Source organism: Lepidochelys olivacea, assembly GCF_965140295.1.
Source record: "Lepidochelys olivacea isolate rLepOli2 genome assembly, chromosome: 2".
In the NCBI taxonomy this organism is placed as follows: Eukaryota; Metazoa; Chordata; order Testudines; family Cheloniidae; genus Lepidochelys; species Lepidochelys olivacea.
In genome coordinates this window covers 142,373,281-142,395,495 of record NC_140412.1, presented here as the reverse complement: position 1 = coordinate 142,395,495, position 22,215 = coordinate 142,373,281, and the positions used below count along the sequence as shown (strand labels likewise).

The 22,215-nt window shown below is 42.2% G+C and overlaps 1 protein-coding gene across 1 annotated transcript in view; it reads left to right on the top strand.

Annotated features, from left to right (window-relative positions):
* The window catches only part of MARCHF6 (membrane associated ring-CH-type finger 6), a 117,505-nt gene that overhangs the window by 82,825 nt on the left and 12,465 nt on the right, over positions 1–22,215 (top strand). Inside the window, exons 19-22 of the mRNA XM_084619554.1 lie at positions 2,615–2,816; positions 4,502–4,571; positions 8,776–8,957; positions 10,488–10,622. Coding sequence (XP_084475680.1) covers positions 2,615–2,816; positions 4,502–4,571; positions 8,776–8,957; positions 10,488–10,622 — 589 coding nt within the window. The remainder of the gene's footprint in view (positions 1–2,614; positions 2,817–4,501; positions 4,572–8,775; positions 8,958–10,487; positions 10,623–22,215) is intronic.

Genomic DNA, 22,215 nt, shown 5'->3' with positions numbered 1-22,215 from the left:
TTTTCAGAGAACAATCCACAATGACTCCAAGATCTCTTTCTTGAGTGGTAACAGCTAATTTAGACCCCATCATTTTATATGTATAGTTGGGATTGTTTTCCAATGTGCATTACTTTGCATTTATCAACATTGAATTTCATCTGCCATTTGGTTGCCCAGTCACAGTTAGAATCATAGAATCATAGAATATCAGGGTTGGAAGGGACCCCAGAAGGTCATCTAGTCCAACCCCCTGCTCGAAGCAGGACCAATTCCCAGTTAAATCATCCCAGCCAGGGCTTTGTTTTGTGAGATCCTATTGCAGCTCTTTGCAGTCTGCCTGGGACTTAACTATCTTGAGAAGTTTTGTATCGTCTGCAAATTTTGCCGCCTCACTGTTTACCCCTTTTCTCAGATCCTTTATGAATAAGTTGAATAGGGCTGATCCCAGTACAGACCCCTGGGGGACACAGCTATTCAACTCTCTCCATTCTGAAAACTGATCATTTATTCCTACCCTTTGTTTCCTGTCTTTTAACCAGTTACTAAACCATGAGAGAACCTTTCCTCTTATCCCATGTCTGCTTACGAGCCTTTGGTGAGGGACCTTGTCAAAGGCTTTCTGAAAATCTAAGTACACTTTATCCACTGGATCCCCCTTGTCCACGTGCTTGTTGATCCCCTGTGACATTATCTAATTAAAATATGACCATATAGATGATTGTTGCAACTACTGTTACATAGTTGCAAGAAATCTTGTACAAAATGTGGCATGTCAGATGTCTATGGAAAGGTTATGATTTGCTTAATATGATTATGCTATCTGCATGCATAGATCAGTTTTGTATTTGACGTTATGAATATTGGCTCTATACCTGGATTGCAAATGTTTGCTCCTGCAGTAATGCCCACAAGGTAATTAGCCAGGATATCTTGGAGGGACTATTCAAATTAAGTGGCTCATCAAGAAACACTTAACTGACAGTGGACAATGGGAGACACCCATCTACACTGAATGGACTGTCCTGCAAATGTACTGTGTGGAGTATAGGTAATGGCTTCCTGCAATGACTAGGCGAAATGCATGGACATGTGATTTGTCCATGTGACTCCAACCACCATCTTGTTACTGTAATTTTCCACAGTAAGAACAGTGGGATTCCCTCCACATGGCAGAAGATATAAAAGGCCCTGAAAATGCCTCCATTTTGCCTCAATCCTGCTCCAGCCTCTTTCTTGCTCAGGCCTCTGGACTATATAAACTTATACTAATGGAAGTATTTTAAGCAATGGACTGAGGACCTTCCAATGACTTGGAAGCAGCCAGAGACTTAACTTAAGCCAGCAGTTTATTCCATCACTGCTGCAAGCCTGAACCAAGAACGTTGCATTTATTGTATGTATTTGATTCCTTTAACCAATTTTAACTCTCGCCTTTCTTTCTTTCTTTCTTTCTTTCTTTCTTTCTTTCTTTCTTTCTTTCTTTCTTTCTTTCTTTCTTTCTTTCTTTCTTTCTTTCTTTCTTTCTTTCTTTCTTTCTTTCTTTCTTTCTTTCTTTCTTTCTTTCTTTCTTTCTTTCTTTCTTTCTTTCTTTCTTTCTTTCTTTCTTTCTTTCTTTCTTTCTTTCTTTCTTTCTTTCTTTCTTTCTTTCTTTCTTATAAATAAACTTTTAGATTTTAGATACTAAAGGATTGGTATCAGCGTGATTTTTGGGTAAGATCTGAGTTATATATTGACTTGGGTGTATGAAAGAAGAACCTTTTATTTAATGAGACGGGTTGTGGAGAACCATGCATCTCTAAGTTCAGTGTTTTTGGTGGTGAAATAAGAACTGGAATGCCTAAGGAAACTGCTTTTATGGCTTCTTGTTAGCCAGTTTGGTGAAACAGAAGTTTACTTTTGTTGCTGGTTTGGTATATCTTATGGAAGAATAACCACCAGTTTTGGGTTGTTTGCCCTATTTCTCAGCAGTTTGTCCTGAATTTGGCATCCTCAAATTGTGACCCACTGAGGCCCAGTTTCACCCCCCTCAAAGGATTTTAGTAGATTGGTAAGGCGTGATTTCCCTTTACAAAAACAATGTTGCCTCTTCCCCAGTTATTACGCTGAAGATACTTTTCACAATGTGAGTTGATATGTTGTTGTCCTGTTTAATCCAGCCATGTAAGGAACAATCTCCAGCCAACATAATACCAGTAAAAGTGAGAATTCTTACATCAGTGGAGCTGTGCCTGTTTACACCAGCAGAGATTTTGACAAAGTTTTCCTCTTCTGTTCATGACATTTTTGTAACCAATATTGTTTTTAAATAGTCAGATGAATGACTCAGTTGGTTCAGATTGTAGCTGTGCTGCAACGGTTCTTTTAACCTGTACCCAAATTGTTTTTCTTCCAAGATTTGTATGTTCTAACATATCTAAAAAACAACAGGTAGAACACTTACAGAAAAAAGAATGAAACCTGCCAAATGCTGCTTTTTATGTGTTGCTTCATGATATTTCAGTGATCAGTCCTTTTACCTTGTTCATTAAACAAATGCTGATGAATATAGCTCTGTGGTGTGCTTTCTCTAGGTTTTCGTTCATGTAACAAATCCAGAGGAAATTACACAATCATTTCATGCTTTTTGCCACAGGGACCTCCATTCTTACTTACTTGGAGACCAGGAAGAGAATGAGAACAATGCAAACCAGCAACCTAATAACCAGCATGCTCGCAATAACAATGCCATTCCAGTTGTGGGAGAAGGTCTTCATGCAGCCCATCAAGCCATACTTCAGCAAGGAGGACCTGTGGGTTTCCAGCCTTACCATAGGCCTTTAAAATTCCCACTCAGGGTAGGTAGAGCTAACCCTTTAAAAAGAGGACCATCTCTTTGCTAGTGCTGTACAAACATAGAATACAGTGGGGTCCTGGTCCATCACTAGGATTCCTAGGAACTACAGTAATATAAACAAAGAAAAGAACATAGGATATCTTTTCAGGAAGATTTGGTGATAGCATCATTTTTGGAAGCTAAATAATTAAGGCCCCATACTTTACTTAGTATCTTGGACTTTGTGTATTATTTTGTTAGCAAATGTCTTCCTACTTTATACTCATGTAGTTGACTTTAATATAACTTTTCTTCAGTTTGAAACATATATAACCAGCCCCTCATGCCCTCTTGCATCCAATTATTATAGATTCCATACATATTGTGATCCATGATGAAATATGAATGCTCAGCTTTGTTTATCTAGTGTTTTTTAAAAAATTAAAGATAGGAAGAAGAGAGTGTGTGTGCATGTGTATATATATATTTTAAAGGCGGCAAGTAGATAATCAAAAGGACCTCTACTAGTTCTGAGGAATTGTAAAAGTGGTGTCTCAACTACTTGTCCAATGTATTTTCTTCCCCTATGGTAATATTTAATGAGATTGTTTTGTCAGCGTTAGACGTTGGAAGTGCGGTGCATGTATTTTAGAAGTCGAATTTTTTACTAATTTACTTGCCTTGACTTTTTGATTATTATTATGAACTTTTACATGCAGTGAATTTGCCTTTCTAGACTAATCTACAGGTCGTCAAAGTTAGCTCGCCTGGTGGTAGCTGAAATTCCAGGTTGAGCAAAAGTCAGTTATGCCCCTGGGAGTAAACCTCTCGTGCAGGTGCTGGTTAGGGATTGGGAGCGTTGAAGGAGTCTAAACTGTTCAGAGCTGCCCCTAGAGCAGACCGAACCTATGCCAGCCTCATTTAGTGGTGCCAAGTGTAAAAGAACTTGTCAGGTACATAGTATGGAGCAGAGATTTTCTGCTGCAGAGCTGAAGATAAGATTGTGTGGGGCTTCTGAGTTTCGCAAGAGTGACCTAAAGAGGTGTCTTGGAACAGACCACAGAGGTGCAATTAACCCTGGAACTGTGACACCTATGCATTTCAAAGGAGGCACAGGAGCCCTTGCCTCTCAGAATACTGTGTAGGATGGTCGTCTTCTCCTGTTCCCAAATAGTTGTAGCAGATGGAACTTTGTTTATTTTTGTTTTAAAAACAAGAAAAACCTAGAAATGCCCAAACCAAAGCATAGAATATTAGCGTATCGAAGTGAAAGGGTCAAAAGGTGAGAAATTCTGAAGGTTGCCTGTGAATCTTTAGCTCTGCTGCCTTGTGTATTAGCACTATAATATTTTGATGACATAATTAAATACTGTTTTTCCCATAGTACCTCTGCTCATTTTTATGCAGTTTGGTTGGTGAATAAATCAGGGTTTCCAATGGACCGGGAAACACCCAAATATCTGAGACTGTGCGGACAACAGAATCCTGTTAATAATTGAGGAGCTGAATAATGAGTCAGCAAGTTTGATTGTCTGCTCTCCTATCTGAACTAAAATAACTGGAATAGAAATTTTGTGTTGCATTTACTATCTAGATTACTGATTTCTAAATGGATGCATATTTTGATACTTTAATGTTTTGCTAACAATCAGTTAAGCAACTTTCAGTTTTTCTGTTAACTGTCTCCCTTTGTATTTTGTCTTTCAGATATTTCTGTTGATTGTTTTCATGTGTATAACATTACTGATTGCCAGTCTTATCTGCCTTACATTACCAGGTACGTGTTATGCTATGATACTGTGTAAAAACAAACACCCCATACTTGCATTTATGGCAATAGTTGGTTTAAAATTGAAACTGTGCAATCACAGAAAAATGTTGGGAATCTGTTTTTAACCTCTTTGATAGCGTAATAGTCTAAATTCAAAACGACAGATTCATAAATCAGAAATGGTGTCTTTATCCAAATGTCAATACAGTGGAAGGGAGACGGATGACCACTGTAGCATCTTATTGTCACAATTCAAAGCAACTGCACCTATATTCCCCATCCATGGTCCCCTGAGGGAACCCACTTCGGGCTCCTAGCTCTTCAGTTTTTACCTCTCTTGGACAAAGACCTATGTGTGTGTCCCTCCCGACCAGGGGCTTTCCAGGTTGCAAAGTTCCCTGCCTAGTCTACAGTGTGATATCTCTGGCAAGCCAGACGGCCTAGAAGGCCAGTGTCTGTGCTGTTTTTTCTCTCTAGAAGCTATGAACATTGTAATTGCTACAATTACAGGTTACCAAACTGCTCTTTCTAAGCAAGCATGTTTCTTCTTAAGGTGAAAGCATTACAGAAAACATTCAAATAATAAAAGAACCTTCATGCATACTAAAAAGCTTACCAGAGGTCACCTCAACTCCAACCTCTGACTCTGGTAGGTATCAGTCCTACAAAACCCACAGCTGAGTTTTCCCTGTGGTTATAAGTTTATAACTCTCTCAGATTCAAAACCTGAACAACCATGAGTAGTTCAGTCTTTCTTTTTTACAATTTGGGCCTTTGATCTTGGCCTCACATAACAGGTGATCAGAAGACAATGGTTCACTCTTCAAGGTATAACTTCAAAAGACTGGGTTTTTGCATAACTGAGGGAGGGGAATTTTCATTCATCTTCCCTTATATATTCCCCAGGAAACCCACTTAACACTTTTTGTTCCAAAAAGTCCATTCTTATCTGGCACATTGTTCAATATAGTCCTCTGAACCCCCAGGTCTCTCATCTGTCATATCTCCCCGTAGAGAAGTTACTTGCAATCCCAGCTCACAGTAATACATAAACCATTCATTTAATACTGTGTACCCCAATGACACTTAAAAGTAATTCAGTAAGGTCTCCCAAAGATGTTTCAGGAAACTGCCACATCTGTCATGCACCAAGATCACCTTCATGACTTTGAGGTCAAGACTGGATTTGAATTATTGAGACTAGCATTCATCTGATAGTATTGAAGGAGGGAGTGAGACTTAATACTGCACATGGTTTGTATATTAGAGATTGCAGTACTGATACACATTGACTCTGTTTTCATGGACAGAATATTAATCAAATCTTTGTAAACTGTGCATCTTCATTGCATACTTCTGAAATTGTTTGACAGAACAATAGAGATTCTGTTTTTCGTGGTTTATTAATTTCATTTTTTCAGGGCTTATTTCTAGAATTTGAGTTTTATATAATGTCCAAATATCAGAGTTTTTTTATTTTTTTATATATTGTATTGAATAGTATATCTTATATAGTAGTCGCTTTTTAATCTTTCCCTACTGTGTTTTAATGTAGTGCTGTTTGAAACAGTACATGTTAAAGTGCACTAGGGAACCTCTTGGATCTGCATGGATGCATGCATGCATGCATGCATGTTAGTGCACTTTAGAAATTATACCCCCGCAGTTCACATTATTGCTTTGTGTAGACAAGCCTTTAGATACAAGCCCTCATTTCTAGTGTTTTTCTGTTTTTTATTGGATAAACTCTTGGTTTTTGAGGAGTTTGGGGGTGAATATTATCAGTGTTTATTGGAGCACTTTGTAACTAATTGTTTCACTTGTACTTTCAGTGAGATAAGTGAAGTTTAAACACTGTCAGCTAGGGAATTCTAACCTCTGGCTACTGTGGTTACAGAAGTCCTGGTGGTATTCTTATTAGTTACCAATAGACCAATACACTTTAGTGATTAAATTAATCTTATGAATGATCTTGAGTTGTGTCCTTTTGTGATACTTTGATATTATATGCAGATTATTACATTATAATTGTATTGTACTGAAAGCTAGTAAACTATTATTTTTAAAGGGTGGGGAATAAGTCTTCCTTTTTTTGTGTGGTAGTGATGGAAACTCTTGTTGATAAATTTTAGGTCTTATGCAGAAAGGGGGGATCATTTCAACGAGGCATCATGTGGGTTGCATGTGTGCAAATGTCACTATGCAGCTTTGTAAACAACATATCTGGCCTGGCCCATGGAAACCATAAATAATTGATCTAGTCTGGTTCTCAGAGAATGATAATTGCGAGATGACTGCTGTGAGGGGAAAAAGGTGTAAGAAAGAATGAGGAAAGAAACAGTTCCCTGGTGTTTCAGTGTAGAATTTTAACTTTGCTTAGTGGTAAAAGGCTGGTGCACCAACCCATTTCATTACTTAACTCCCCGGAAACTGTGATTAGTTATAATAACCTAAACTAAAGCAAAATTGAATTATAAATGCTAGTGTATGGTATATTGTAACTAAAACAATGTATTGTCATAAATGTGCATGATATTTTAAAACAAAGTCTGCACATTGGTTTGGCACTGTGTCTTGATACTTTTATGTGTAGTGTCTAGCGCATTTGTGCTGTGATCTCCGTTGGCACACTACCATACTATAAAGTACTGGTATGCACAAAGTGATGCACTTTGCCCTTAAATTGTCAGTCTGCATACAGCCTTGAGATCCTTTTTAAGGCTTGCCTTCACTGGACAGTTAGGTCATCTTAGAATATGACCTTGAGGAGTTGTGTAAACTTAGCATGTTAAACATGATTTTGCATTCTGTGTAGACAGGAACAAATAGTGTGTAATATTACATCACATGATCGTGGGTAAATCCTACTGAAACCACATTTTTAACCATGACAAGATGCATGTTGAACACAACTTGTTCTTGTCTATACTGACTACAAAATCACATTACACACATGAGTTAACACAAGTTTTAACATGGACTAATTATCTAGTGAAGGCAAACCCTTTGAACTCTTTTTAGTGCTGTTAGATGCCCAAATAGGCAGGGTGGCAAACAAATCCAACTGTAACCTGTAACTGGTTACTGACCCATTAAGTGGAGATTGCACCCTGTCCTAGCAGTTGCAGACAGGGCCAGTCTGATCCATGCATTTGTGACTTGCAGACTTGATTGCTGCATCTGCTAACCAGGAATAAAACCAAGAAAGCACCAGCTGGTACAAAATGCAACAGCCAGTCTGCTTAGCAATAGAAGTTGCTGTGAACATTCCCTCTGACACTCTTCTTTCTGCCTTTACTCTCAATTAAATAGTCCAGTTCATGTTCCTTCTCTTGATATTTTATGCCTTCCATGAGATGGTCCCTTAGCTACATGAGAGAGCGCCTTTCTGCAGCCTCGCCCTCCTTCAGTAACTCTGCCCCCCCCCCGGAACATTGAAATTGTCAACCAGTTGGGGAGGCTAGTAAGTTTTTGGAGACTGTATTTTTCACAGGAGATATATCTAAATTATGTAACTTGTTACCTGTGAGAGATGAGTGAGATAATGACCATGGACCTGGACTTCTTTCAAACTACTCCTATCTTTGACTTAATTTTTTCTCAGTAACTTCACACAGCACACCCAACCTCTCCTAAACATAAGCCAGCAAGCAAACGAAATCTATAAATAAGACAATGGAGCAATTTCTCCTATAGCCTGGTACGGAAGAAAGACAGTTATTGTTTCTATTTTTAAATACTTGGGGTGCTCTCATGGTCCCCACCATCATGGTACTAAGAGTACTTCTGTAGCGAGATTGTAGTATTAATGGAAAATGAGCCAGTTTCAAGCTTACTGATAGAATGTATCTAAACATTTTTGTTGCACTCTAGACACTTTTGTTTTGTGCTAGATTGAATACCACAAATGGAATTGAATGCCATAAATTTTGAGAATGAACCATTACTATTTCAGCTTTGTTTTTAAACTTATCCTTGAAATTAAAGTTCGCGAATCTAACTGGATGTTTTGTTTTTTGTCTAGGATGTGAGATAACAAACCAATTGAAATTTGCAATATTTGTGAACTCAGCACAAGATTTTGAAAACTCATATTTTACATTGGGTTTAAGACTGAGGCAAATTTACACTATAATTGTCATCCTTCACTGATAGGTAAAATAATCTTGCTACTTAGTCTTAGTATATTTATTAATCTCTACATTTCCAGTATTTGCTGGCCGTTGGTTAATGTCATTTTGGACGGGAGCAGCCAAAATCCATGAACTGTACACAGCTGCTTGTGGTCTTTATGTCTGCTGGCTAACCATTCGGGCGGTGACCGTTCTAGTCGCATGGATGCCGCAGGGTCGCAGAGTGATTTTTCAGAAGGTTAAAGAGTGGTCCCTCATGGTAAGTTCTTGATAGAAGAAAGCTTTTGCTGTATTATCAAACAGCATATTCTGCTTCTTTAATGAGTTATACTTGCTTCCTCCTCTCAAACTCACCTTGTACTGTTTTTTCCTTTTTGATCCCTAGCCTCCTTCCCCTAAAGCTACTCAGTCTGAGTTTGGACTTCTGAACAGTAATCACTGTTCCGATGGAAACCGTATTCAAACAGAATGTTAATGAATCAGTCCTTTGAGCGCCACAGTACTAACTATTTAACTATTACGTTCACATTTAAATGAAACATAGTACAGGATACTATCCAGTGAAAACCTGTATCACATGATCTCAAGAAATATTTGTTTACAGTTGTTTACTTCTATTCTGTAAATAGTAACAGATGAAAATTGTGAAGTGTTCACCTGTTTAGAGACTTAACGGTATTCGTGAAGTGCCAAAAATAAGACTGGAGATGATAGTCAGTTATGGGAAACCATTTTTTTTGTACAGGCATATGTTGTGTAGCTGCATGGTGCACATTTTCAGAAAGCTCTTTCAGATCACCAAATTTGTGGCGTTGTTCAGATGAATACTTTAAAAAAAAAAACCACTTCCTCTCCAATTATGATGAGACAATTTTCATAATGGTTCTTATGCTAATAGTGACTTTAGACACTGAGGGAAGTTTTCATCATAGTCAAGGCAAGCCCTCACCTGTCTCAATTGGTTTTAGTTATAGAACTTCCATACTCAACCTTGCTATAATTCTGGAATGGTAACATATTTTTTCCCTTTATGGATACGTTTTAAAGATGCATGGGGAATGGGGTAACCTGTGAAAGATCCTCTCAAGCTTACATCTTACTAGATATTTACAGACAATAGCAGTTTTAATAGATGTTTCATGCCGTAACTGTCTCCCTGATCAGCACATTCTTCACTTCATTTGTAGTTCATTTAGTTTGCCAAAGGAAATTGCCAATATCAATACTAAATTATATCCTTGGGTCTGTCCTCTGCACCCTGCACTGACAAAGTTAATTAGATCAGGATGCCTTTGCTTTTATTATATGCAAAAAATTCAAGGACAGAATTACATTCAATCTGTTAATCAATTTAACAAATACTACATAACCTGTAAATAACACAAAAAACTCACATCTTGATCATAACTGTGTTGGGGAGGAGAAACACTGAAAGAATTCTTCCTAATTAAGTACTGGTCATTGGGTACTTTCCATACCTACGACAGTCAAATATGAGTATGTGGTTTAAAAAAAAAAGACGACATCAAAGAGGATCCTGTTAATTACTTTTTTGGGCTAAAAAGCATTAAAAATACAGATTTTGTAACTACAGGTGTGTATTGTAATTTACAGTTAACAGAACTTAATTTTGCATATATACAAATTCAGTATCAATTTTTTCTGCCTTTTTATTTTTCTCTTAAGAGTAAACATGCAAAGGCTTTAAACTTTGAGAAATTGAGAGGTGCAGCTTTGACTGGAACTAGCCATCTGGCATCATTTATAAATCCAGCTTTTTGTGTTTTAGATAATGAAGACACTGATAGTAGCTGTGCTACTAGCTGGTGTGGTTCCACTTCTGCTTGGTCTTCTGTTTGAACTGGTAATTGTTGCTCCTTTGAGAGTTCCTTTGGATCAGACACCTCTATTCTACCCATGGCAGGTCAGTTAATTGCTGGTTTTGTTTTTAATTGAATTCAGACTTTCAATACTTCCTTGCTTTTACTGGAGTATGAGGTTCTCTAAAGGCTTTTATAAATACAGTATGAGGTATGGTTTCCTATTTGATTAAGTATTAAAGCATTTTTCAGTTTCTGTGCATGTGTAGTGCTTAAAAAAAAAAAAAAAAGGCAACTTGTGGGTTATGAGGGTTCCTAGCACTGTTAACCCAGAAGGAGGTTGCTTGACTCTTCAGGATCACAGGTTCAGATTTCACAAGATCTGTTTTACCTCCCATCTTTGACCTATATAACTTAAGTACTGCCCATGTGGTAGACCCTGTGTCCAGGGGGGAGCAGAGAGGAGGCAGAGACTGGGAAAGGCAGAGAAAAAACTTGAAGATATTTATTTTTGGATGTTTTCATGTATTAATCCCCTTCTCTTCTGCACACTGGAAAAGGGGTTAGTGAAAGACTTAAGTTGTTTGTTTAAAGGTTATGCTGTAAAGGGCTTTTCTTCTTCGAGTGATTGCTCATGTGCATTCCAGTAGGTGTCTGCGTGCACTGCATGCACGCTCATCGGAAGCTTTTCCCTAGCGGTATCCGTTGGGTCGGCAGTGAAGACCCCTAGAGTGGCGCCCTCATGACGACGTATATATGACCCTGCCAACCCGCTGCCCATTCAGTTCCTTCTTACCGCCCATGACGGTCGTTGGAACAGCTTAGTGTTTGCTCACAAGTTGCTTAGCCTAGTGGTTTCCTTTGTCTTCAGTGTAGATAGTTATTCAAGTTGTTAATAGTTGTAGTTATTGTTCTCCCCGGCGCTGGGGTATGCCTCGGCTGCAGGGGTTTAAAGCGTGTGAGAGGTGTGGGCTGTGCCCACAAGCAATCCGCACGCCGATTGTCTCAAGTGTCTCTGTGAGGGCCATCAAACAGATAAGTGCCCTATTTGCAGGGGCTTTAAACCCAGAACAAAGAAAGAGCAGGACTACCGCCTGAAACTCCTTTTGATGGAGTCGGCCCTTCAGCCACAGATAGAACTGGCACTGGTCTCCTCAGTACGCAGTGCACCAGCCTTGGTGCGGGATGTCCCAGCACCGAGGAAGGACCCGGCACCTCAGAGAAGGCCTTTTAGGCCTCAGCCCCCATCTCGCTTCTACCAAGGACCACCTAGAAGGAGGGGCAGAAACAATAGGAGGCAGCCACAGTCCTCTTCGGGCCAAGGCCAGGGTTTGACTAAACAGCCCCCTGACCCTAAGCCTAACTTTTGAAGTTACGCATGAGGATGGTGCACCAGTCACCTTAACGGATCCTTCCCGTCCCTTTGTGAACCGACTCTCCCGTTTCTACCAGGCTTGGGCTCAGATCACGTCAGATCGCTGGGTCCTCAGCACGGTAGGGGTGGGATATTCTATCCAATTCTGCTCTGTACCGCCCTCCCACCCCCATTCCCCCATCCCTCTTCAGGGACTCTTCTCATGAGCAACTTCTTTTACAGGAGGTTCAGTCGCTTCTAGCGCTAGGCACGATAGAGGAGGTCCCTCAGCAATTCAGGGGGAAGGGGTTCTACTCCTCTTATTTCCTTATCCCCAAGGCCAAGGGGGTGCTTCGGCCTGTCCTGGACCTGCGAGACCTTAACTCATACATAAAAAAAGTGAAGTTTCGCATGGTCTCTCTAGCCAACATCATTCCCTCAATGGAGCCGGGAGACTGGTACGCCGCCCTCGACATGAAGGACGCATATTTCCATATTTCAATTATCCCTTCCCACAGGCGTTTTATCAGGTCGTAGTCGGTGGCTATCACTACCAGTTCAGGGCGTTCTGTTCGGCCTTTCCTCCGCCCCTCGGGTATTCACCAAGTGTATGGCGGTTGTGGCAGCGTTCCTCCACAGGCGCCGGGTCCAGGTTTTCCCATACCTAGATGACTGGCTTCTCAAGGCAGAATCCCAAACAAGGGTAGCACAGCACGTATCCCTGGTCAGGGACGCATTCTCAGACTGGGCCTTACTTTGAACGAACCCAAGTCTATCCTGACCCCCCACTCAAAGGATAGACTTCGTTGGAGCCCTCCTGAACTGTACGGTCACAAGGGCGTTCCTCCCAGAGCTACGCTTCAAAGCAATCTTGGACATTATTCATACTCTCCTTCATTTCCTAATCACCACAGCCAGAAACTGTATGGGGCTTCTGGGACATATGGCAACCTCCACATACATGGTGCAACATGCCGGGCTCCGCCTTCGACCTCTACAAGCTTGGCTAGCACAGGTGCACAGGCAGGGCAAGGATTCATTGGACTCAATAGTGACCCTCCCCCCGCGAATACTCAGCTCCCTCCGCTGGTGGCTCCAACCTCAGATGGTTTGTGTGGGAGTACCTTTCGCAAAGCCCCAACCGACGATTGTCCTGGTTATGGATGCTTCAGCACTTGGTTGGGGAGCTCATCTGGGCAGTGTCAGAACCCAAGGCCTCTGGTCCCAGGCAGAGCTGTCACTGCACATCAATGTCGGAGAGTTGAGAGCAGTTCGCCTGGCATGCCAGACATTCCAGAGCCGTCTCCGAGACAGGTGCGTATCAGTACTCACAGGCAACACCACAGCAATGTTTTATATAAACAAACAGGGTGGTGCTCGCTCCTCTCCCCTCTGTCAGGAACCCTCGCCCTGTGGGATTTTTGCATCACGCACTCCATACACCTGCAGGCGTCATACCTTCCTGGGGTGCAGAACGAGCTGGCAGACTGCCTCAGCCGCTCGTTCCAGGGACATGAGTGGTCCCTCAAATCGGATATCACCCACTCAATTTTCCAGAAGTGGGGCTTTCCCCATACAGACCTGTTCTCCATGCGGGGCAACAGGAAGTGCCAGAGGTTCTGCTCCTTCCTGAACTACAGCCCGGGCTCCATTGCAGACTCCTGTCACCTATCTTGGGTGGGGCACCTGATGTATGCGTTTCCACCGTTCCCCCTCACACACAGAGTGCTCCTCAAGGTTCGCCAGGACAGGGCCTCGTAGATTCTGATAGCACCAGCATGGCCCCGCCAGCACTGGTTCACCGTGTTGCTGAACCTTTCAGTGGTCATACCAATAGAGCTCCCCATCTGCCCATCCCTAATTTCACAGGACCACGGCCAGCTGCAGCACCCCAACCTGGAGTCCATCCACCTCAAAGCATGGAAACTCCCTGGTTGAACCCTTTGGTACTTCAGTGCTCAAACTCGGTCAGGGAAGTCCTATTGGGAAGCAGAAAACCCTCCACTCAAACCACATACCTGGCCAAGTGGAAGCGTTTCTCCATTTGGTCCCGACAAAGAGGATCTGACCCACAATCAGCCCCAGTTCCCCTTGTCCTAGACTACCTCTTGGACCTCAAGTGCCAAGGGTTGGCGATATCATCCCTAAGGGTACACCTGGCGGCCATTTTGGCCTTCCACCTGGGAATGCTGGGGGGATTAGTATTCAGTAACCCTATGGTGGGCAGGTTCCTTAAGGGCCTTGGCAGACTTTACCTACCTGTACATCGGCCCGTTACCTCCGGGACCTAAACCTGGTCCTATCCTCTCTCATGAGGCCCCCGTTTGAGCCTGTGGCTACCTGCCCTCTCTCCTATCTGTCCTGGAAGGTGGCCTTCCTAGTAGCTATAACCTCTGCGAGGAGGGGTATCCAAGCTCAGAGCCCTGACCTTCAAACCCCCGTACATAGTTTTATAAAGACAAGGTGCAGCTTTGCCCCCACCCTGCATTTTTACCCAAAGTGGTCTCCCAGTTTCATGTGAACCAGGACACATTCTTGCCTGTGTTCTGCCCTAAAACCCTTGCCACCAACAGGGAGCACATGTTTCACGCCTTAGATGTTAGTTGGGCCTTAGCCTTTTACATTGAACACACAAAGCCATTCCGTAAATCACCACAGCTTTTTGTTGCAATTGCAGAAAGGATGAGGGGGTTTCCTATCTCATCACAGAGAATCTCATCATGGATCACGTCCTGCATCAGGACGTGCTATGACCTGGCTAAAATTCCAGCTCCACCTATTACAGCGCATTCCACCAGAGCACAAGCAACGTCTGCAGCTTTCCTGGCACAGGTCCCTATCCTAGACATCTGCAAGGCAGCAACGTGGACTTCAGTCCACACCTTCTCTTCCCATTATGCAATTACCCAGCAGGCAAGGGATGCTGCTGCTTTTGGTTTGGCAGTCCTCCAGTCGACAGTCAGGTGAACTCCGACCCGTCCTCCGAGGTAACCGCTTGGAAGTCACCTATTGGAATGCACGTGAGCAATCACTCGAAGAAGAAAAAACAGTTACTCACCTCTCGTAACTGTTCTTCGAGATGTGTTGCTCATGTCCATTCCAGGTCCCGCCCATCTCCCCACTGTCGGAGTCTTCTGGCAAGAAGGAACTGAACGGGCGGCGAGTCGCCCTCATGGCGATGTATATATGACCCTGCCGCCACTCTAGGGGTCTCCACTGCTGACCCTCCAGGTACCGCTAGGGAAAAGCTTCCGGCGATCGTGAATGTGGTGCGTGCACACACCTGTTGGAATGGACATGAGCAACACATCTCGAAGAGCAACAGTTATGAGAGGCGAGTAGCCGTTTTTTATATTTAAGAACACTTCTGTTTTACACTGTTAATCCATGGTGAATTGTATATTAACATGCTGTATCGTAGCAAACATTTCTGAGTTACACAGTATGTAGCCGTTAAGAAAAAATGGCCCACCAAAGGGTTTAGTGGATTTCTGTGGCCTTATGCTAACTTAATGCTGCCCATTCCCCTGGTCTAGGTACTTGAAAATAGTAATGGTCATTCGCCTCCTACCTGTGTAAAATCACATAAGGAGGAACTGTTGACCCAGATTATCCATGTTAACTCTGAATTTCCTTGCTAATTGGATTCGACTAGCAATTTTAAGATGGGCTAGGAAAAGAGGGCAAAGATCCTCTAAGGGGTTGATACAGTAAGTGGAGTTACTATGGGCTGTAAGTGACAACTAGTTGTTTGTTTCATCCAAACTGAACTTTGAATAAGCTTTTTTAATCACAGTATAAGATAGCATGTAAAAGCTGTATCTACCAAGTAACAAAAAGTATTCTGAGATGGTGAATCTCTAACTTCTATGCAAACAAGTTTTTATTTACTTACAATAACTAGGTGTGTAAAACAGTCTCAACGTGAAAGAGACAACTTAATTTACATATTGAATCTCACATAGCATCTTTGTATTGTCCACCACTGTGGAGTTGTCTTTATAATGTACATTGTTGTTACTAATAACAGTTATACAAGTCTGATTGTGATTATTCATAAAACTATCATTACGTAATAATGGGAATAACAAGAACAAAGAATTTCGAATGAAAAAGATTATCCAGAAACGCTGTCTCAGTTCCAAACAAATATGAACTAGGGAAACGCTCAGAAGTCTGGAATTAAATTTAATAAAATCTTTCATTAATCTTGTTAACAAAGCTTCCTGAAAAGATTGGATTATGGATGCACCATATAGTGACTCCATAGTTAAGATTGCAGTAGAAGTTGACTCTTAAGATCTTAATCTTTCTTCTAGCTGTACTACACAGTGTTTGAAATTTCCTGAAATAGGTTTTTTTTGTCAGTGATGACCTTTTTTATAAAACTTACATTTTTGTTGTAAAAAGTATCAACGTTGTCAAATTTTCCTTGCAAAAAAGTGCCTCTTTTCTATGTGTTTTTTAAAAATTTACTGAAAACTCTTTTGAGGATTATTGACATTTTTCATTTATCAAAAACAATGTGGTTTTTGTTAAAACAAAAAAGTTTGATAACCATTTTGGGGTATGTGTTTATCGGAGTGTGGGGGCGGGGGGAGTTAAAAACTGATAACACTTCTTAAAATGAAAACAATTTTGAAATTTTTATGAAAATAGGATTTAATTCTTTGACCAGCTCTAGGAATTATAGGTAAATAGGTATTAACAAAAACTGTTTTAAAAAATCTGAATACAAGTTTGCCATTTTATGATCTGTGATGTCTTTGTCGTGATTTGATGAGCGTATGTATTACCTAGGAATTCTAGCTGATATTATGATGTTCCAAAGTTGTTTTGAAAATTGTTGTACCATAAATCCCTCTTTCATTGCTTTCAAGCCTTTAAGCATGTACCTCCCTGTCCCAGACCAGGGACAATAGCTAATCATTAAGAACGATCAGCACCTGAATAGGCATTACAAAAAAGTATCTACATCTTAGGGAAACCAGTTCTTTCCATTCCCCTCAACAGCAGGTTGAGAGAATGGAAATTCCCAAGCCAGGACAAAAAGACAGAGATCACCGACCAAGAGGTTATAAATGGCTGGGGGCCTCAATGAGAGAGACAAGAAGTTTGGGCAGCAGAGGGTAAGAGGATGGGCCATCCAAGGTCAGAGTAGCCAAGTGGACAGAGAAGGCTCCACGTTTCAGAACTTAAGCATGCACTGTGATAGAAGGACCGTGGACGGCCCAGACAACTCTGACCCTAGCCCAAAGAATGCAGAGAAATGCAGGTAGGGTTTTATTGCGTTCCAGGGTGCAATCCAGACCAGCGAGCGGTTATGTCACCGCTTGCCCTGCAACCTTGGGTGCCATACCGTGCTTTGCTGTGATCAGCCCAAGTGTTACTAAATGCTTCTGTATCGTTGACATAGGCCCCTGTAAGGTCCTTTAATCCATTTAACACTCAGTTGACCAGCCTCTGTAAAGTGACTCCTGCATTAACTAACCCAAATGGTAACACTTTGAATTCATACAGCCCCGTATCATTAATTAAAGTTGATTTTTTTTTCTGTGCATCATCATCTAAAGGAATTTGCCTGTACCCCTTAACTAAATAAAAAGAATTGAGATGTTAAGCTTTGCTTAAAATGTCCAGCATATCATCAGTTTTACATGTGGGATAAGAATCTGGCACAGTGATAGCACTGAGTTTGCTATTATCAATACAAAACTTTACAGTGCTTTTCTTAAGGACCAACACCACAAGTGACACCCAAGAGCTGGACTCCCATGTCCAGCGTGCTTTGTATTACTATTTGAATTTGCTCTTGTACCTTGCCAGTGGTATGGTAGGCCCTGCTGGGAGATGGCTGTGATCCTTCAGTAGTGATTTTATGAGTCAGCAACAGAGTTTTCCCTGGCTTGCTAGAAAACACTTGTCTGTGTTCTTGTAGCACAGATAACACTTTTCATAATGGCTTTTCAGCTAGCATTAACTCACTGCAAATATTAATGCATTCCAAAAATGAGTTACTTTGGCATTCAGGTGTGTCTCTCAGTTTCCCCTTCTAGCCAGCCATGTTTACCATGGCTTCCGTGCTGTGATAAGCTTTAAGTTTGTTTACATGTACAATGTGGAACAGCATTACCATGAGGCCTGTTAACATATGTATCTTCCTTCACCTCTTCTATCACCTCAAAAGATCCTTCCCAAGAATTTTGCATTTTTTCACAGGGCTTAATACCAACACCACGTTTTCTATTTCAAAAGATCATTTAGAAGTATGTTGGTCATACCAAGCCTTTTGTTTGGACTGACTGTCCCTGAGTTTAGTCTGAACCATATCTGTGTCTTTTAACTCTTTTCTGAATTTTTGTATGTGTTCAGTTACTGGCTGTCCCTCTGCCTCTTCAAAAAACCTCTCCCCATTTCCCCTTACTGGGGCTCCCTCTAAGACATATTCCCTTATTCATTCTAGAGTGCAGTCTGCCATTTGTCCATCTGCAAAATGTTGACAGCTGACAACTGTGACAGCTTCTTCAGTAACAGGGGTTAATTCCTCCCCTTGAGGGCATGCGTCTTTCCTCTGCCATACAGGAGCTGGCCTTGGCCCCTCCTGCACCTGGAAACATGATGATTTCTTCTGCTGCAGTGGAGCTGGAGAGACCTTCCCCTCTCCCCTTAGCAGTTTCTGAGTCTTTATAATTTCCTCCTGGAATCCCAGCACAATAATCCCTTTTACTATGGGTTACAATGTTCACAGCCTTAGTCATATGCAAAATATCATTTTTCACAAGCATTTCCATGCAGATACTATTTTGCACCCCCACTACTAAGTCACTCTTTAAACCTTCCCATTCCAAATGAACTCAAGCCAGAGGCACAAGAATTTTGTGTTTCCCTAGTGCCAGAAGCTCTACGTCCTGGCCAGGCAACAGGTCAGTCCTTTGGACCACACTTTCCCTGACCAGAGAGATCTGGGCACCAGTATATCTCCACCCTATGCATTCTTTGCCATTCACTTTGGCAACTTTAATAAATTCCAGGTCTACATCTACAGGGTCAGATCTCACAAAATGCATCAGAGGAGCTGCAGGTACCTCTTGGGGTCCTGTGTTAAGGACAGCTGCATTAATCTGGGCTAGACAGGATTTGGTCTTAGTTTCTTTTAATTTAGGGCATTGATTTCTCAGGTGCTCAGTGGAGTTACACTGGAAGCACCTTCTTGGACCATTTTCCTGTCCCGGAGGTCTGTGATGGGGATTTCTAGGAGGGGAATGATTCTGGGGAGGTGAATGCCTGGGCCCCGAACCTCACTATTTCCTACCTGGGGTGGGGTCCCTTTACCCTAGGTTTGTGACCCTCATTCTGTGTCTTGCACTCATTAGACATCTGACCTTGCACAAAGGAATCAGCCAGGATGGCAATTTCCTGTACAGAATGTAAAGATATATTCCATATTGCATGTCTGACCTTCTCAGAAGAGTTGCTTAGGAAATGGTCTTGAGCAGAGAGATCAAACAGTTAGTCACAGTTCTCAGCTCACTTTCCCTTTACCTGTTTTCTCATTAGATCACACATTTTATAGGCATACTCACTTCACTCATGCCAGCACGTTTCCTGAGTTTCCTAAATTGCAGCCTATACGCTTCTAGAGTAATTTGAAACCTGTGCAAAACAGCTTTTTAAAATTCAGGATATTTCAAAGCCTCTCCAATCGGCATTTCATTAAATATATTTAAAGCTTTACCAGAGAGTTTTGCAATCAGTGTGGGGACTTCCTTGTCTTACGAACCTCACATAGCTATTCAAAAGTGCAAAGATATTCATCAATACAGTCTGTTTCCTTGTATGCTGTGTGCAGCTTATCTCAGCAGAATGCTTCTTGGATGAAGGGAATGCCTGGGGACTGTGGGATCTATCTATGTCTTGCCATCATGTCCAGATTATTCTCTCTCTCCTCCTTTTCTAGGGCTTCTTTGTGTTTCAGTTACATGGCTCGTCACTGTGCATCTTCCTACTGCTGCGTTTCTTCCTTTCCTTGGCTTTCATGTCTGTGTACCACATTCAGTGTTCATGCTCTGTCTTTTTGTTCTTTCTCTGACCTAGCCAGCTCTAGCTTTATAGTTGCTTCTCTGGTGCTCATGTTTATTCTTTACTATTGTTCTGTTTCTCTTACCCAAAATAAACAGAAAATAAAAAACGGTAACCTCTCTTTATTGTTCCCAGCCGCCACACTGAGACTCACTTAAAACTGTTACACCAGTGCTTAAAGTGTAAATCTCCATTAAAATACCAGTCTCTGTATAAATCCTGTTTCGACTACACCACTGTCACATTCTGGGGTGCAATCCAGACCAGTGAGGGGTCATGTCACCGCTTGCCCTGCAAACTTTGATGCCTCAGAATGTTTTGTTGCTATAGCTCCCAACTTGGGTCGCTCTCAATCAGCCTGCCAGCATGCAGTCACACCCTGAGTATGTATAGCCACAGCACTGGTCCAGTACAGTAACTCCTCACTTAACGTTGTAGTTATGTTCCTGAAAAATGCAACTTTAAGTGAAACGATGTTAAGCGAATCCAATGTCTCCATAAGAATGAATGTAAATAGGAGGGTTTAGGTTCCAGGGAAAATTTTTTTGTCATACTATACAGTACAGTACTATAGTTGGGAGGTGCCCCTGCCTTACGCCACACAGGCACAGCCCACTGGCACTGGAGACAAGGAGGCAGCCAAGGAGGCTGAAGGTGCTGTAAGCTAGGGGAAGCGCGTTGCACAGCAGCGGCGGCAGCTTCCCCTACTCTGCAAGCACCAGGGGCGAGGGGGCTCAACCCTTGGCCCGCCCGCTCCACCCCTTCCCCCAAGCCCCCACCCTTAACCCACCTCTTTTTCCCCCCCCTCCTCTCCCTTTAGTCCACATGCTGCATCCTCGCTCCTCCTGCAGGCAGGAGTCAGGGGAGGGAAGGGGGAGGCGCACTGCGTCCTCACTCCTCCCCACCCCCCCTTTGCCCGTGGCAGTCAGCTGGCTTGTGGTGTTTACGAGGACTCGGCGCGCAGCCTCCCTCCCTCCTCTTCCTCCTGCCTGCAGCAGTCAGCTGGTTTGCGACATTCAAGAGGCAGGGGAGGGAAGGGGAGCCTGCGTGCTGAGTCCTCGCTCTTCCTTCCTCCCTCCTGAATGCCGCAAGCCAGCTGATTGCCAGAGGCTGGGGGAAGAGAGGGAAGGTGCTGATCCGCAGGGTCTGCCGGCGGGCGGGAGGCGCTGGGGAGCGTAGGGGAGCTGATGGGGCGGGGGCTGCCAGTTGTGGACAAAGCAGGCAGCCAACCGACATTTTAGCAAAGCATTGCACAACTTTAAATGGAGCATGTTCTGTAATTGAGCAGGGGCGTAAGATCGAAACAATGTTAAGCGAGAGGACGTTAAGTGTGGAATTACTGTAACTCTGATCCCAGCAGCCTGTCAGCAACACTCTGGCTCCCAGCAGCCTTGGTTGTTGACTTACAGGGTGACCCCAACATACTCCCGGTCCTGAATTTTCTCAGAAATGTGAGTTCTGCACTGTCCATCCCTCTCCTGGGTAATACTAGGTTCCTTGACCTAGTAAGGGGTCAATATGCAACGGTTTGCTACTTTAATTGGAGTTTATTCAAACAGTTCAGTTCAACCATAACACTGGATTAGTTTTAAAGAATAATACTAATTTATATAACGACAAAAAGAGATTAGGTGAGTACAAATACAAGGTATTACAAAGTCAGAAATGGTTACAAGAGAACTAAAGATCTAACGCTTCCTAGTAGCTAAAACTTGACAAACCTAGTCTTGATTCAAGGTATAATCCTTACCACACATTCCCAACAACAGTGCTAAAGTCAGGATCTGTCCCCAAACTCCAAAGAGCTGTTCCTTTGTATTCATAGGTATGTGAGAGAAGGAGGGGAGATGTTTTTGCCCCTCACTTCTATAGTCCAGTCCCCCTTTGAAGTGGATTCTTCTGAGGATTACTCCTCAAAGCAAAGTTTATTCAAACAGTAAAGAAGGCCATGCGGAAGTGGCCCCATGCTCTTTCTTCTCCCCTGAGTATGCTGAAATACAGATTTGCCTTGTCTGTCTCTTACTGTCTTAAGAACCCTGTTTACTACTTTATGTAAATTTTGGTAAACACACATTCCTTTGTATAACATAAACCTGTTTAACCACTCTTGCCTAGTCAGGGTTGTGTGGGTTTGAACATGTGCTACCAACATCATAAAGGGTGAATTCGTAACTTTACATGTAATGTTGCTATGTACATTTCACCATGATATTACTGACTAGTGCGTTTTTAGTTTTCAGATGATACCTCACAAGACATATTTT